At 32.5% G+C, this 14648-nt stretch overlaps 2 protein-coding genes across 3 annotated transcripts in view; one reads left to right on the forward strand and one right to left on the reverse strand.

Moving 5' to 3' along the window:
- The window catches only part of LOC145291293 (carotenoid-cleaving dioxygenase, mitochondrial-like), a 47618-nt gene extending 43117 nt beyond the window's left edge, over nt 1–4501 (reverse strand). Inside the window, exon 1 of one of the 2 annotated variants that reach the window (XM_080136968.1) lies at nt 4480–4501. The gene's annotated coding sequence lies outside the window, so the exon portion shown is untranslated. Of the gene's footprint in view, nt 1–345; nt 502–4479 lie in introns of those variants that run through there. The other variant, XM_080136965.1, reaches the window with a different exon arrangement.
- The window catches only part of LOC145291296 (1-deoxyxylulose-5-phosphate synthase YajO-like), a 56447-nt gene that overhangs the window by 1757 nt on the left and 40042 nt on the right, over nt 1–14648 (forward strand). Inside the window, exon 2 of the mRNA XM_080136974.1 lies at nt 14154–14305. Within this exon, the coding sequence (XP_079993100.1) occupies nt 14154–14305 (152 nt within the window). The remainder of the gene's footprint in view (nt 1–14153; nt 14306–14648) is intronic.

A 14648-nucleotide genomic window follows, 5' to 3' on the forward strand; every position in this document is an offset into this window, starting at 1 on the left:
ACAATATTTGATGGATAAATTCAGACATAGAAAACGCTTATTCTTCCTTCTTTGGAACATCACTCATAGAATGCGAGGACTAAAGGATAATAAAAGAAGCAAGAGTTATGAGGTTGTCAAAGCTAAAGATTTACGGAATTGATAGTCAATTAGTACCGACATTAAATGAAACAACTTTTCAATTTATTTTCCCTGACATAAGGTCAGGGACAAATAACCCAACTACTTGTGTTAAAAATGGGTCTAATAATTTTCTTTAAGGCATAAAGTGAATCAATTAAAAAAAAAATTTTTTCAAAGGATAATTATTTTTTATTTTTTTATTATTTTTTATTTTTTACTTACTTGCATTTGTTGTAATTTGTGGTTTTTATCATGTCTTTTGAGGGCAGAGTAATTAGTTCTTAGGGAAAATGAAGCACTGTGTGCAGCACAGTTAAATACAGATTGGTTTTGAAATTGTATGCTTTTAATGTTCTCTGCCTTTCTACATTTTATTTCCACTTTCATATCATAAACTGCGTCAGCCATTTCTGGTTTGTTCCATAAAACCAAGGTTTCGACTGATATGTATCTCTAGCTATAAAGGCACTAAAGTAAAAGGTTGGAAACTGTGTGCTACGTGAGCGTTACAGGATGGTTAAACGTCAAGTTATAGTCTATGTAACCCTTAAGCTCAATTTCATTAAGATTGCATGATGGTCACTTTAATGAACATATGATCTGAAACAAATAATGCAAAGGTTACATTTCATAAGTTTCTTAAGGCGTCTATGGAGCCAAGCCTTAATCTTATGTAACCCGGATTAATATCTCTTAACCCTATGAATAACAAATGTCCTTTCATTAACCCCAACACTAATTCTTAGTTTGGAGTGATTATTGATATCATCTCCTAGATCTCACTTAATTTACAGATAAAACTAAAGACTGCCACTTTGAATTAAAATTCGTTGATACAAAGTTGAATGATGAAATCTATTGTGGACCAAAAAATAACGGTTGATAATACGAAAAATAAGTGTCAAATATACTTTTTTCTTGAAAAAAAAATGTAACTCCTCAATGTTCAATTTAGAAAAAAATATATATCCGGTTTTAGAGATTCAACTAAAACTCTATAATTGGTTAAATCGAGTTCTCTTAAGTTTACATCACTTTTCAAATATTCAGTAGGGGCACCCCAGGCAATTAACAATAAACTCGCTCCTTGTTAGAGAGAAGGTAAAGCCTGGGAAGCTGAACCTTCTAGGGCTGAACTGAAACAATACTTCAGTCCAACAGCAACAAAGTCGTTGAACTGATTTGTATTGTCGATCTTAGGCAAATAATTAGAAACGTGCATTTTTAATTGAAACCTTAAAATGATTTTAAAACAAATTCTTGGAATAAAACATAGCTTTCATCGTTATCACATGTTGGAGCATAATTGATTTATCTCCCTTGGATTTATTCTTTGCCAAAATTAGAACAGATTTTCCTGTGCAGAAGTTAAAAATATTAAAAAATTAATTTAAAAAAAAAAAAAAAAATCGTTCTGCCCATGAACTCATTCTGGCAAATTAGTCAAAGCACAGGGTTCGTCCACTCTTTTCTTTGTAGCAGGCTTTCAAAACCTCTTGAAAGCTTTGCTTTTAGGTTATGTCTTCTGATAGCAGTCAGATAGACTCTCAGAAACGAACAATACTTAGTAAGATTTACTTATTCATTACATACGCATTTTCTCTACAATACTGATATGTGTTCTTATTGTATTTGGAACTTTAACACATTCTTCACTTGGTAATTATGTCAATTGTTCTCTTGTATATTCTATGTTAAATGCTTCTGTAATGATTTTTGTTTGTCTTTGACTAATGATCTGCAAATAAATGTTAATCCAACTGTTTCTTCTGACATGCACGTACATTATTTATAACACAACAGGGAATTTTACACTTTTGGCTCCAAGCAAAATATATTTTGGCTCCAAGCAAAATGTATATCTTCTGATACTATACCGCATTTTTTCTGTCCTCAGGAGAGATTCTTCTAGACTGAGACCATTTTTTATTTTTTTGTTCCAATCCAGAATTTCTTCTTTTGGGAGCTGGATTCTTCCCACATTAAAAACTGACCTTATGACTAACGCTGCTCTTATGAGGAGGCAAACCAATAAGATGAAAAATGATGAAAAGACATGCATTGCATCACTAAAAAAAAAAAAAATTTTCATAAGTTAATTAATCACAAAAGGAAAAGCATTTTTTTTTTCAAAACAAACTAGTCTTGCGCTTTAATTTGAATAATATTTACTTTATTCCTGATTTTTGTTCAAAATTCCAAATTGAAATAGATACTGAGAAAAATAACTTTTATTAAATGTAAATTATTTAATTTGAAATTTCACTTTACAAAACTTATAAGAGCCTATTTTAACACGGACTGGAAGTCAAACTCCTATAAAAATTTTATAACAAAATGTTTGTCAAACAAAAGGAAAACGAATTTCTTTTATGAATAACGATAAAAAGCATTCAAGTTACAAGTTGTAGGTTGCAAAAAGTTAGGACAGTGTCAAAGTGATAAACAATAATACATTGAAAAAGTCCATCTGCTGAAAGTTATTCCTAAAAGAATATATGTTCGGTGAAGTTTCATTTGGTATTGGTGACTGAAAAAGGAGAGAGAAGTTTTTTCCTCATTAGTTCCAGAAAAATCTGAGGCTTCTGTGTTGATACCAAGGTGTCAGAAATATTGCTTCAAGGGTCGCTTGCAATTAATACTCCTTGGAAACTAATAGGTCTTTATTTGACTAAATCACCTCACAGAGGCTGCTCTCTGCAAGAAAAAAAATGAATATTTGACTGTTACAAACTAATATAATGGAACAGTTTTTTTTTTATATAATTGCAAATGAAACAAATGAACTTGGATTTTTCCTTCAATTCTGTGTGGGAATATTGTTTAATGTCTTTGAGGATACTATGAATAATAATAGGATAAATTTCAATCTCATGACACTTACAAAATACAATCTATAACATAAATCTCACCAGTCTGTTTAAATGTATGTATGTTTGTTTGTATGTCTTCCTCAAACTTTCGACAGAGGCGACGAATTTTCACGAAACCAGTATCGTTTTGAAGCTCAACCCTTCGGACGACAAATATCGAAAAATTGGCTAAAAACATTAATTCCTTCATCCTTAATTGGGCACTTTTCTACAGGAAGGGGTCATTTTTTTTCGCAGATATTGTCGAAAGTAATCCTCTCTTTTCGATTGACTAGCTTTAATTTAAACCTAGGTCACTTTCCATTTGGCGACAGTAGCAAACAGTGGCAAAGACGTCGCGTTTTTTTTTTTGTTTTGTTTTTTAAAAACCTGCATTTTTTTAAAAAGTTTTTATGGGTGATTTAAAAAGAAAAAAAACGAAAAAGTTAATTGATAAAAACTTTTAAACTGTTATGTAAATATTGAAAAACTGGAGCTATTTTAATGAAAAATCTTTGACTATGTTTAAAAATAACTGTTCTTATTCTTTCTTAGAGATGTCCTATTTCATCTAAAAAACAAAAAACAAAAAAAAAACGTAAAACAATAAATTTTTTCGCTTTTATTGTCAAATTAAAGCGAAAATTTTCCTAAAATATAAAATAGTTATAAAAATAGTTTTTTAGAGTTAATTTCACTGTTCCACTTTTTTCTTATCTAAAACCTGACCTTTTCTTATCTGAGGAAAGTGACATCATGAGAATGAACACGCAAATAATTACTTTCATCCGAAACACAGGCTCAGTTGGAAGTAATTATGGTAATCATGATACCACTCTCCCATGCATTATATTCTCCCACAAAAACCAGTAAGCGATTCCCACTCTTCATCTTCTTCTATAAGAGAAATGATTGGTTTATAATCAATTGCCTAGGATGGCAAGGAAATGCCGATGGGTCTGATCATAGTTATTTTTTGCATAATTAGAAGATTTTGATTATTCGAAATACTATTTTCGTCTTCATTTGAACTCTGAAATCTGTGCAGGATTTCAAACTGAACCCTTTATTTAATCTACTGGAGTAGATTGTTTGTGTTTCACATGGACCCTCTGGTACTACCAGATCAGGCTGCTCTGATATCAACTTCCTAATTTAAATTCAAAAAACTTTATTTTTTCTGCTTTCCCTAACTCTAACCCTAACTTTTGCAAAGCTAAAAACAATTTTTGCTTTACAAAACAATCAAACTAAACACCATAAATAAATATTTGAAAATGTAAACAAACTGAAGTGTAAGCTTTTACTAAAATAGCTGAGCTGGAAAAGGGTTGATATGCCGTAAGACAAAACAATCAAATCAAACGCCATGAATAAATATTTGAAGATATAAACAACTGGAAGTATAATTTTTTTTTTCTCCAATATTGCCGGATTCAGTATTAAATATGTCCTAAAAAACAAAACAACCAAACATATTTGGAAGTATTTTTCGGTTGCCTACCTTAAGGATTGAACTTTCAACCTTCAAAGGGTCCTTGGCGCCGTGGTAAGAGTACTTGGAAAAATCAATTGTAAAAAGTTGAAGATCCAATCTTCAGTGTGGGCGACCGAAAAATATAGGGTGGGGCAGAGCAACTTACTTAGTTGGAATATATTTGAAATTGAAATAAGCAAGTTGCACTGCCCCCCCCCCTGTACAATTGCAAATTATTTAGGACCTCTATCCAGTCATGGCTGACAGAACAAGAACATGCTATCCCCGTGAAGTAAATAAAGGATTCCGGTCGAAATTCCCGAGTTCGACAAGGTACACCTGAAGAAGGTCGGAGGTTACATTGACCGAAACGTTGTGAAAATCACATTCAAGATGAGAACAGTAGTCCGATGAATTTAAATAATACAAAGATTTGAATAAACGGTGAATTTGATACGTACATGGTATAACAAGTTTTTGTTTAAATAAGTTGAGTGGAAAGTGACGATGTCTCTTAAATCTTAATCATTGCTGTGCAACGATCTCGTCAACAAAATAGATTTTATTTTACTTTTTGTTTATATATGAAACTATTTTCTGACTATATATGTACCTCTGAATGATCTCGAGAGACATTTTAACCTACTTTTCTCATCAGGAACAGTTTTCTTTTGATTTGCGACCTATAATTTAAACTTTTAAACTTTTCACAAGCAGAAAATGTATTGCTTGAGTTAAACACAATGTTTCCTATAGCAAGAAAGATTAGAGAATATACATGAAGTGTTTCACAAATCTTTAAGTGCCCCCCCAAGGGGAGGAAGGGGCTATGAAGGCATAACCCCTCTTAAAATTTCAAAGATTTATGATTTTTATGAAATTGAAATCATAACATTTTATGGAGAAGGCGGTGGAAGTGTGCCGAATTTTTACATTACCTTTTATGAGTCGAATATCTATGTGCTCCCATCTCCTAAGGGGGGGGGGCTTAAAACTGGAAATACGTATATTACATTTCAATGAAATTTACACTGTGTGTGTATGTATGTATGTGCATATATATATATAATGAGACACTTGTTCAGAGTTTTTCAATATTTAAACTTTTCTGACTATTGAGGAGAACAGTAAAACAAAGTGTTATGAACATAGTGAGAAAGAAGTGATCCTCATTCAATCTTAGGCAATGTTGAGTCTTCTTGCTACTAATATATATATATATATATATATATATATATATATATATATATATATACTAGCATGCCTTGTCATACAATACACTTAAATATGATATTTTGCTTAATGCAGATTTCATATTTATTATATTATATTGGACCCAATATATTGTAATTAAAATTTAAAAAAATGACTTATGCGCCACCACTAAGAATTGAAACCAAAACGTTTGGCTTACTGTTTACTTTTTCCTGTAACGTTAAGACATGTTTGTTGCAAGGCTAAAAGTTAAAACATGAACCAATAGCTATTACGTTACGCATGCATATTCATAATGCCCTCGTTCAACCTTCACCTGACAAATTCCATTTTGTTTTCACTTTGGCACCGATTTTCCCTAGCTAAAATTAAAATATAAAGTTTTGCATGGGGTTGAATATCCTATATATTAAGTTTTGTGATCTCTGTAAACCAAAAACTGACAGGAGTTTGGTGGGCAAAATTCTTTTAAACATATATATATATATATATATATATATATATATATATATATATATATATATATATATATATATATATATATATATTTTATTTTTTATTACCGTTTTATCTGTTTGATTACATATGTTTCGGATGTTGGACCGTGTTTACGATCTAACATCCTCGTCAGAAATTACATAAATGGTTGGTTGGTATTAGGAATAATTGTTTTTAGGAGGAATACGGGGAAAAAATAGAGTTGGGGGGGGGGGTAGGAGATAATAGAGGGGAAGGCGGGTAATGACAATATTTCAGTTTTGAAGTTTAAAGTATATTAGGTTGTATTGTGCGTGTGGGGGTAGCAGATTCAGGTAGGCTTGGGTGGAGATATGTGGGGAGGGGGAGAGAGGATGGTAAAGAAAAAAGAAAAAAAGAGAGGGGGTAATGAGAGGAGGGGAGGAAAGAGTTTCAATTTTTGGGTTTTAAAATTTTGACGACTTTTTTTTCCTGTTCGATAAGGTATATTAATTAGGTGAGAGGGAGAGAGATAGATGGGAGGAAAGGGAGGGAGACGAAGAGGGAGAGGGAAGGGGGTTAGTACGGCTGTCATTTTTGGCAGTTACAGAGTTACATGGTCGTTGTTCATTTCATAGTGGGCTGTTTTTAAACAGTTAAGAGTTAATACAGACGTTGACGCACGCATAAGAGCGCATAATACATATACATACATATTACAGACCAATGTGTAGACACATAGGCACATACATATAAAAAGAATGCCTATGCAGATGTACATGGGTCTACATGCAGACATATACACACATACACATATATATATACTCGTATATATATACAGATATAATACATGCTCACACATATATAAACATACACACACCCATTCGAGTATATATACGTGGATATACAGATCTCCAGTAAGAAGTAGATGCATACACACATACACATACACAGACATATACATACAAGTACACATATACGCACGGGCTCATGCACACGTATACATAATTACCTAAAAATATATATTTATAAAATATAAATATGTAGACCCATATAGGCACATATATATACACAATTACACAAATATATGCATATCCACACATGCACATATATACATACGCATACCGGCATGCATACATCTATGCCTAGTAAATAAAGTAAAGTTAGGATAAATAAATGATAATAATAATAAATAAATAAATAAATAAATGAGTGAGTACATGGTTTAATTTAGTTAAGTTATTTTAGTTAATACTGCGGGGGTTATATAATATATATAAGCATATACAAGTATACACAATCATAAAAATACAAACATACATACACATACAGACATATATACATATATACACAGAGATGCGTGTATTTATGCTGAGTAAGGTAAAGTTAGGGTAGATAAATGAATGAATAGATAAAGGATAAATAAGCGGGTGTAGATAATGCAAGGTTAGGTGGACATGTTGAAGTTATGTTCGAAATGCATGTTGTTGATTTAATTTTTAGGGGCCTGTATTGATTTGCTTTGCTTATTGGATGGGGATTATTTTATAGTTTCTATGAAAAAAAAATGGGGGGGGGGAGCTTAAATGGGGTATAAAGGTTTAAAAATTATTAGGTTCATATACATAGAGGGGGGCAACTAACATGTTGCCTTGGGTAGTGGTTATGCTTAACTTTATTTTCAGTGTGAAGTGTGTTGTGGGTATAGGCATACAGACACATATATGTATATAAATCCAGACATAGCTACATCTGTACATATATGCTCACTCATGCGCATATACATAGACACACATATACATATTGTCACAAAGGCCAGCAGATGCATTGCATACAGATACACTTGTACGGAGACATAGACACACAAATATATATCCATGCATACATATGACCCATGAATACACACAATCATGCCCGCGTATATAGAGAAATAAACGTAAGCACAGACAGGGATACATGCATAGGTCCAATTATGCCCACACATACACATACATGTGAAGATATATGCACGCACATAGGTAAGTAAGTAGGTGTGTTAAATATAGTAGTGTTTCCGGCATACCCACAAAAGTACATATATATATACATACGTACAGATATCCATACAAGTTGCCACGTATGTACATTCATATACATGTGGGGAGTTTTAGTTGTAATTGGTAAGTGGGTTGGGGGTAGTAGGATTCATGGGTAGATGAATGTGTAATTGGGTAGGGTAATATAGGATATGGGGAGAGTTGAGTAAGGGGGTTTGGTTGTGTTGATGTTACAGTAGTTGGATGTCTGCAGTAGATGGGTGTATTGTGTGTATTATTATTCAGCGGTTCTAAAGAGGATGTTGTCTAGGGGATGTTTCAGAAAGGTGTATAATTGCTAAGGAGGTGGTATTTGTAGTGCCGGCAATTTATGGTTGTTTCATGTTTTTTATTTAGTAATTTGTCTCTATCTTTAAAACTGAATATAAAAAGTTTTTTCGTTCAAGCAGAGGAGGCATGGGGAGCACTCTCTTCAGGTTTTTACTAATTACCAGTTTTACCAAATATATGCATACATAAATATATAGAAAGAAGTCTGTGTTTACCATAACTTTTTTACGCAAATATTATGCAAGTATAAATCATGTAGAATATCTGCATGAATATAATTGCACGTAATAGCAAACTAAAGATGATCATCCCATAAGAAAACCGAAAAAACTAATAGGGACATAATTAAAATGAATGTTTAAAAAAATATGCAAATTAGCTAGATCTTTTGTAGATGAATGCAATTCCATGACCCATATATATAAGTTTTATTTTCTTTTTAAATAAAAAGAAAAAAGGCTTGCCTTTTCTTTCTTGGCCTTCGGGCCAGAATCACAGTGTAGTATCACAGTGTAGTATCTGTTCTGGTGCTTCATTTAAATTAATTGGTCCTTGGTCAATGGAGGGAAACTCTTCATACTGAAACAATTACTATTGGGGGGGATACTACCAGAGTGCTCCCTTTTTGCCTTTGTTTTAAGGGAGCTGGTTTTCCCCCTACATTAAAAACGACTGTCACGTTTGCTTTCGTGGGGAAGCATATAAATACCTAAATAAATAGAAAAAAAGTGTTTGAACATGAATATCAATACACACACCAAAAATAAATTATAGGAGTATAGATATGTGTGTGTGTTAATTTTTAGTAACAGCATGCGAATGTCATCATCGTATTCACTATCACTTAAAGTGATAGAGAAATTTTACTCCCTTGCATTGCATGTCACCTCTTTTGACTTGATGCATTTTTGTCTGTATTTTAAATAATTTTTTTGCATGAAAGTTTTCCATGGACATGCATTTCTTGCTAACTCACAGTTATCAGTATTGCTCGACTTTAGAAAAGATCAAACCCACAACTACATTGTCTAGAGTCTAGCGTTTTACAATTGGATTATGAAGCCTTGTCTGTAAATATGTATTGTTTTTATCACTTAAGTTAATTTTTGCTCTTGAATGTGTGTGTATATATATTCCAATTGTAAAATGATATATATATATATATATATATATATATATATATATATATATATATATATATATATATATATTAAGTAATGTGATTGATAATTTAAAATTTAAAAATCAAATTATAATTAAATTAAAAATCCGTTTCATAAGAAGGAACAACAACAAAATCAATTATCTGTACGATCGTTTCGGAAAACAATGCTTTTTATTGTGGTATACATCAAGTTACGTACAATAATTACATATAGTTTTTTAATAAGCAAGGTCTCCTCGTCAGCAAATTTTGAAGGGTTTTTATTGAATTTAAAAGACACCATAAATAAACCTAGGTTTATTTATGGTGTCTTTTAAATTCAATAAAAACCTTTCAAAATTTGCTAGGTTTATTTATGGTGTCTTTTAAATTCAATAAAAACCCTTCAAAATTTGCTGACGAGGAGACCTTGCTTATTAAAAAACTATATGTAATTATTGTACGTAACTTGATGTATACCACAATAAAAAGCATTGTTTTCCGAAACGATCGTACAGATAATTGATTTTGTTGTTGTTCCTTCTTATGAAACGGATTTTTAATTTAATTATAATTTGATTTTTAAATTTTAAATTATCAATCACATTACTTAATATTGAATTAGCTCTAGAACATTTAACTATCGAGCTTATTATATATCTAAATTACAACGAGCACTTTCTCTTTCTTGTATTTTAATTAAACTAGTAATTTCACTGTTACATTAAAATACACTCAGCTCTTTAGACTATTGTTCTAATCTCCTTTAAATTATATATATATATATATATATATATATATATATAATATATATATGTATATTCCAGTTAAGTTTTAACAAGAGTGCTCAATACTCAAGTAGGGCAAGATATACTTTTTATTTGTTTTACATAAGTATTTATGGCACTACACATTCATGAGTATGTTTCAGACAGCCAGAAGTAATTAGAAACATCTTCAGGCAATATTGCTTACACAAAAGTGAAGTTGGACTTCACTTTTGTATAAGCAATATCGCCTGAAGAAGTTTCTAGTTACTTCTGGCTGACCAAAACCTGCTCATGAATATGTAACTATATATAAATACTTATGGAAAACAAATAAACAGTGTGTGTATGTATATATATATATAATTATGATTAGTTTTTTTTGGAAAAAGAATTCCAGCAGAGTGCTCAATTAAAAGGAAAATCCAAATTTTAAGAGCGTACTTATATTTTGTGTACAGAAAGTTGTTAGTTGAGACAGATCATTAGTACCGTCGGTTTCAAGCCCGATAATGAGGCCCGTTTAAGGTATCCTTATCAAGCTCTCTTCAGCCAATATTCGAGACGAATATTGGCTGAAGAGAGCTTGATAAGGATACCTTAAACGGGCCTCATTATCGGGCTTGAAACCGACGGTACTAATGATCTGTCTCAACTAACAACTTTCTGTACACAAAATATATATATATATATATATATATATATATATATGATTTTTTCAGCCTGGCAAGTCCAGGAGAAATGCATTGAACAACAGATACTACTGTATCAAGTGTTTGTGGATCTAACCAAAGCATTTAACACTGTTAACAGAGATGCTCTCTGGTTAATCTTAGAGAAAGTAGGGTGTCCTCCAACCTTTGTTAGAATATTCAAGGAACTGCACAGCGACATGAAAGCTCAAGTCTCGTTTAACGGAAAATTGTCTGATGAAATCCCAGTTGACAATGGTGTCAAACAAGGTGATATTCCTGCCCCTACTCTTTTCTCTATATATTTTGTTGCTCTACTTGCTCATGTGTTTCGAGATTGCGATAGGGGTGTCATGTTAAAGTTTCGAACCACAGGTCGCATTTTTAATCTTAGAAGATTTAATGCCAGATCTAAGCTGCATCATGTCTTGGTCAAGGAGTTACTGTATGCAGACAATGGTGTTTTTTTTTTTTTGTCGCATACTGAGGCTGATATGCAGTATATAATGGATAGCTTTGCTGACTCCTGCACTGCCTTTGGTCTGAGGATCAGTCTGTTTAAAAAAAGAAAGTTGATGTTCACTCCTGCACTGGGCCAGTCATACGTGGAGTCGAACATCATGGTCTGTGGTGCTAGATTAGGAGTAGTTGATTCATTTGTGTACCTTGGCAGTTCTCTGTCGAGGGATGTCTGTCTTGACACTGAAATCCACAGGCGAATTCAGAAGGCATCTGTAGCTTTTGAAAAGTTGGAGAAGAGAGTGTGGTCTGATTGTGGCATCACAGACAGGACTAAGATCTGCGTTTACAAGACCTGTGTGCTAATCACACTGTTGTATTCATCGAAGACATGGATATTGCATCAAAGGCACATTAAATGGCTTGAACGATTTCACCAAAAATGCTTGAGACGTATCTTAAACATCAAGTGGCAAGCACAAGTACCCGATACTGAAGTCCTTGTGAGAGCATGTTGCTTTAATGTTGAAACTCTTATAATCAAATCTCACATGCGTTGGGTGGGCCACTTGGTTCGAATGCGAAAACAATTTTTTTACGGGGAGCTGGAAAAGGGCAAGCGCCCTCAACACAAGCCTAGGAAGAGGTTCAGGAACTCTACAGAGAATAGTTTGAAAGTCTTACAAATCGACATTGACACATGGGAAGAACTTACTCTGCAAAGGCCAAAGTGGCGAAAGCTTGTACGTGAAAGTTGTGATGCTCTATAGAAAAGAAAGCAGGCCCACAGCAATCTGAAGCAAGAGCTTCGCAAATGTTTAATTGAAGGTCTTAACCATGATACACAAAGCTGGAAATGCCACACTTGTGAATGAGTGCTTTTGTCAAAAGCTGGCTACGTCAACCACCTTAAGTCGCACAAAACTCCTGTTCAGGTCAACTTTGTACCTATTAGTCCGAACCAAACGATCTGTTTAACATGCAGCAAAGTTTGCAAGTCTACTGCTGGTTTCAGAAGACATGTGATTGTTCATAGGAATACTCTTCAACCTCCAGAGGAAGTCAACTCGATGGAAATTGCTCAATTTGTATGTCACATCTGCTTCAAGATGTGCAAATCTGCAGCGGAAGTGTAGAGTTATCTGAGATGGCATGGACAACAAGATTGGAAGAAATCAATGTGACGGCGATCATCTGGAAAGATGCAGCAATCATCATATATATATATATATATATATATATATATATATATATATCTGTTTTCACTCTAATGCATTTATAAGATAAGATGCTTGTCTTATCTGCTTAATATTGTCATTTGAAAGGACTAAGTTCAATTATAGACAAAATTAGAGTAAAAAAAATAAATAAATAAATGAATGAAAACGACCCATTTTAAGTTTTGAACTCATAATCTCTAAATACTACAGACTAAACTATTGAGCCAAGTTAGTTTTGTTTTTACTACATTGAAATATATAAACCATAATTTTTCAATCATAGGTGAGTGAGAAAAATTTGGTTTACTGCCACATCTGAGGAGGTGCCACTCGGAGCATTTTTATCTGTCTTTGACAAAGTACAGAATCAATTTGGTGGGGGATCTTTTACTTTCCTGCAGCTCACAGCGACGTTGCTAGTCTTTCTCTATTCTATTATTCTTTTCATGATAGGTGCTCAACTGAGCTCTAATCTCTGGTTCTTTCCTATAAAACATTCGGCACAAAAACTCGTCTGTCTACAACCACTGTAAAGAATTTCCTTTTCTTTCTCTGTGTATCTGGAAATGGAACTGCCATGAACAAAGTTTCTTTCCAAGAACTTCCTATCTGTGGAATACAATATCATAGAGCTATTCAGTATACTATAATCGTTTTTAAGTCCAGTGCTTGTAAATTCTTGTCGAGCTGCCCACTTAAATAATCAGATTCTGGTCATTTAAGCCAACGTTTCTAATTTTCTCAAAGGTGTTGTCCATTGCCAACTGACAATCTCATTAAACCTTATTTTTAAGTGCCGTTCGCATCTTGATAAGCGGGTCATACATTTAAAAAATATTTTTAATTTGTATTTTCTAAAACAGATTATAATTGTTTATTGTGCCTACAGAAAAATAAGTTTTGTTTTTGTTTTTGATAAGATTTTGGATGAAATCCATGAATTGTTTGAAAAAATATTAAGTCCTGATAACTAATGCTAATGTATGGATTGACGTATGTGAAAAATAGGTGAAATGTTTTTATCTTTCTATTTTATCAAAATTGTATGTGAGATGCCTTAATGTTTAAAAAGTTAATTATTGAAAATAGACTAATAAATATTCAATGTTTGCTGAAATTAGCCAGGAACCATTTTTAAAAAGTTTGTAAATCATTTGTATTAATGCTAGTAAATTTGATTAAATGTTTATTCATAATGTTAGCAAGAGAAGAGAAACTTGTGTATTTTTGATAACTGACTCCAGTGTAATGGGTTGTAGTTATAATATGTGAAAACTCTAACTTTCTCTTAATAAGACAAAAAAAAGTGTTATGGGAAGAAGGGAGTTTCTCATTAACCAAACCATGTAAATAATGAGGTGAAATGCATTTTATATTTACAGGATGGCCCACATGCACGCCCTGGACAACTCAATGAAGCCGATTCTCATGCGCTCCTTGACCGATATGTTGAATGGGGTGGAAATTTCATTGACACGGCTGATGTCTATGCTGATGGCTTGTCTGAAAAAATTATTGGTTCTTGGCTAAATAAGTAAGTTTTCAAGATTTTCAAATGCACCATTTTATAATTTTCTTTGAATTCTTATCATAAAACTGTTCATGTTTTTAGATGTTTCCAAGCATTTCTGAGAGCTTCAATGGTCCGCTTATGTTCAAAATAACATTTTAAACATAAATTGCAAACTGAATGAATGCATATGCTTATTTTGTATAACTTGTTTGTGTCCAATTTTTTTTCTTTAATTTATTACCAGAATTGTTGTGTAAATTCAATATTATTTATACTAAATACTATTTCTCTTAGTTGATAGTTAACGCATTCATTTATACTATACATAAAAATGTGGCCTGGTGATAAGGACTATTGAGCAAAA

The sequence above is a fragment of the Euprymna scolopes genome, chromosome 12, assembly GCF_053919585.1.
Source record: "Euprymna scolopes isolate OS-2025 chromosome 12, ASM5391958v1, whole genome shotgun sequence".
Classification (NCBI taxonomy): Eukaryota; Metazoa; Mollusca; class Cephalopoda; order Sepiida; family Sepiolidae; genus Euprymna; species Euprymna scolopes.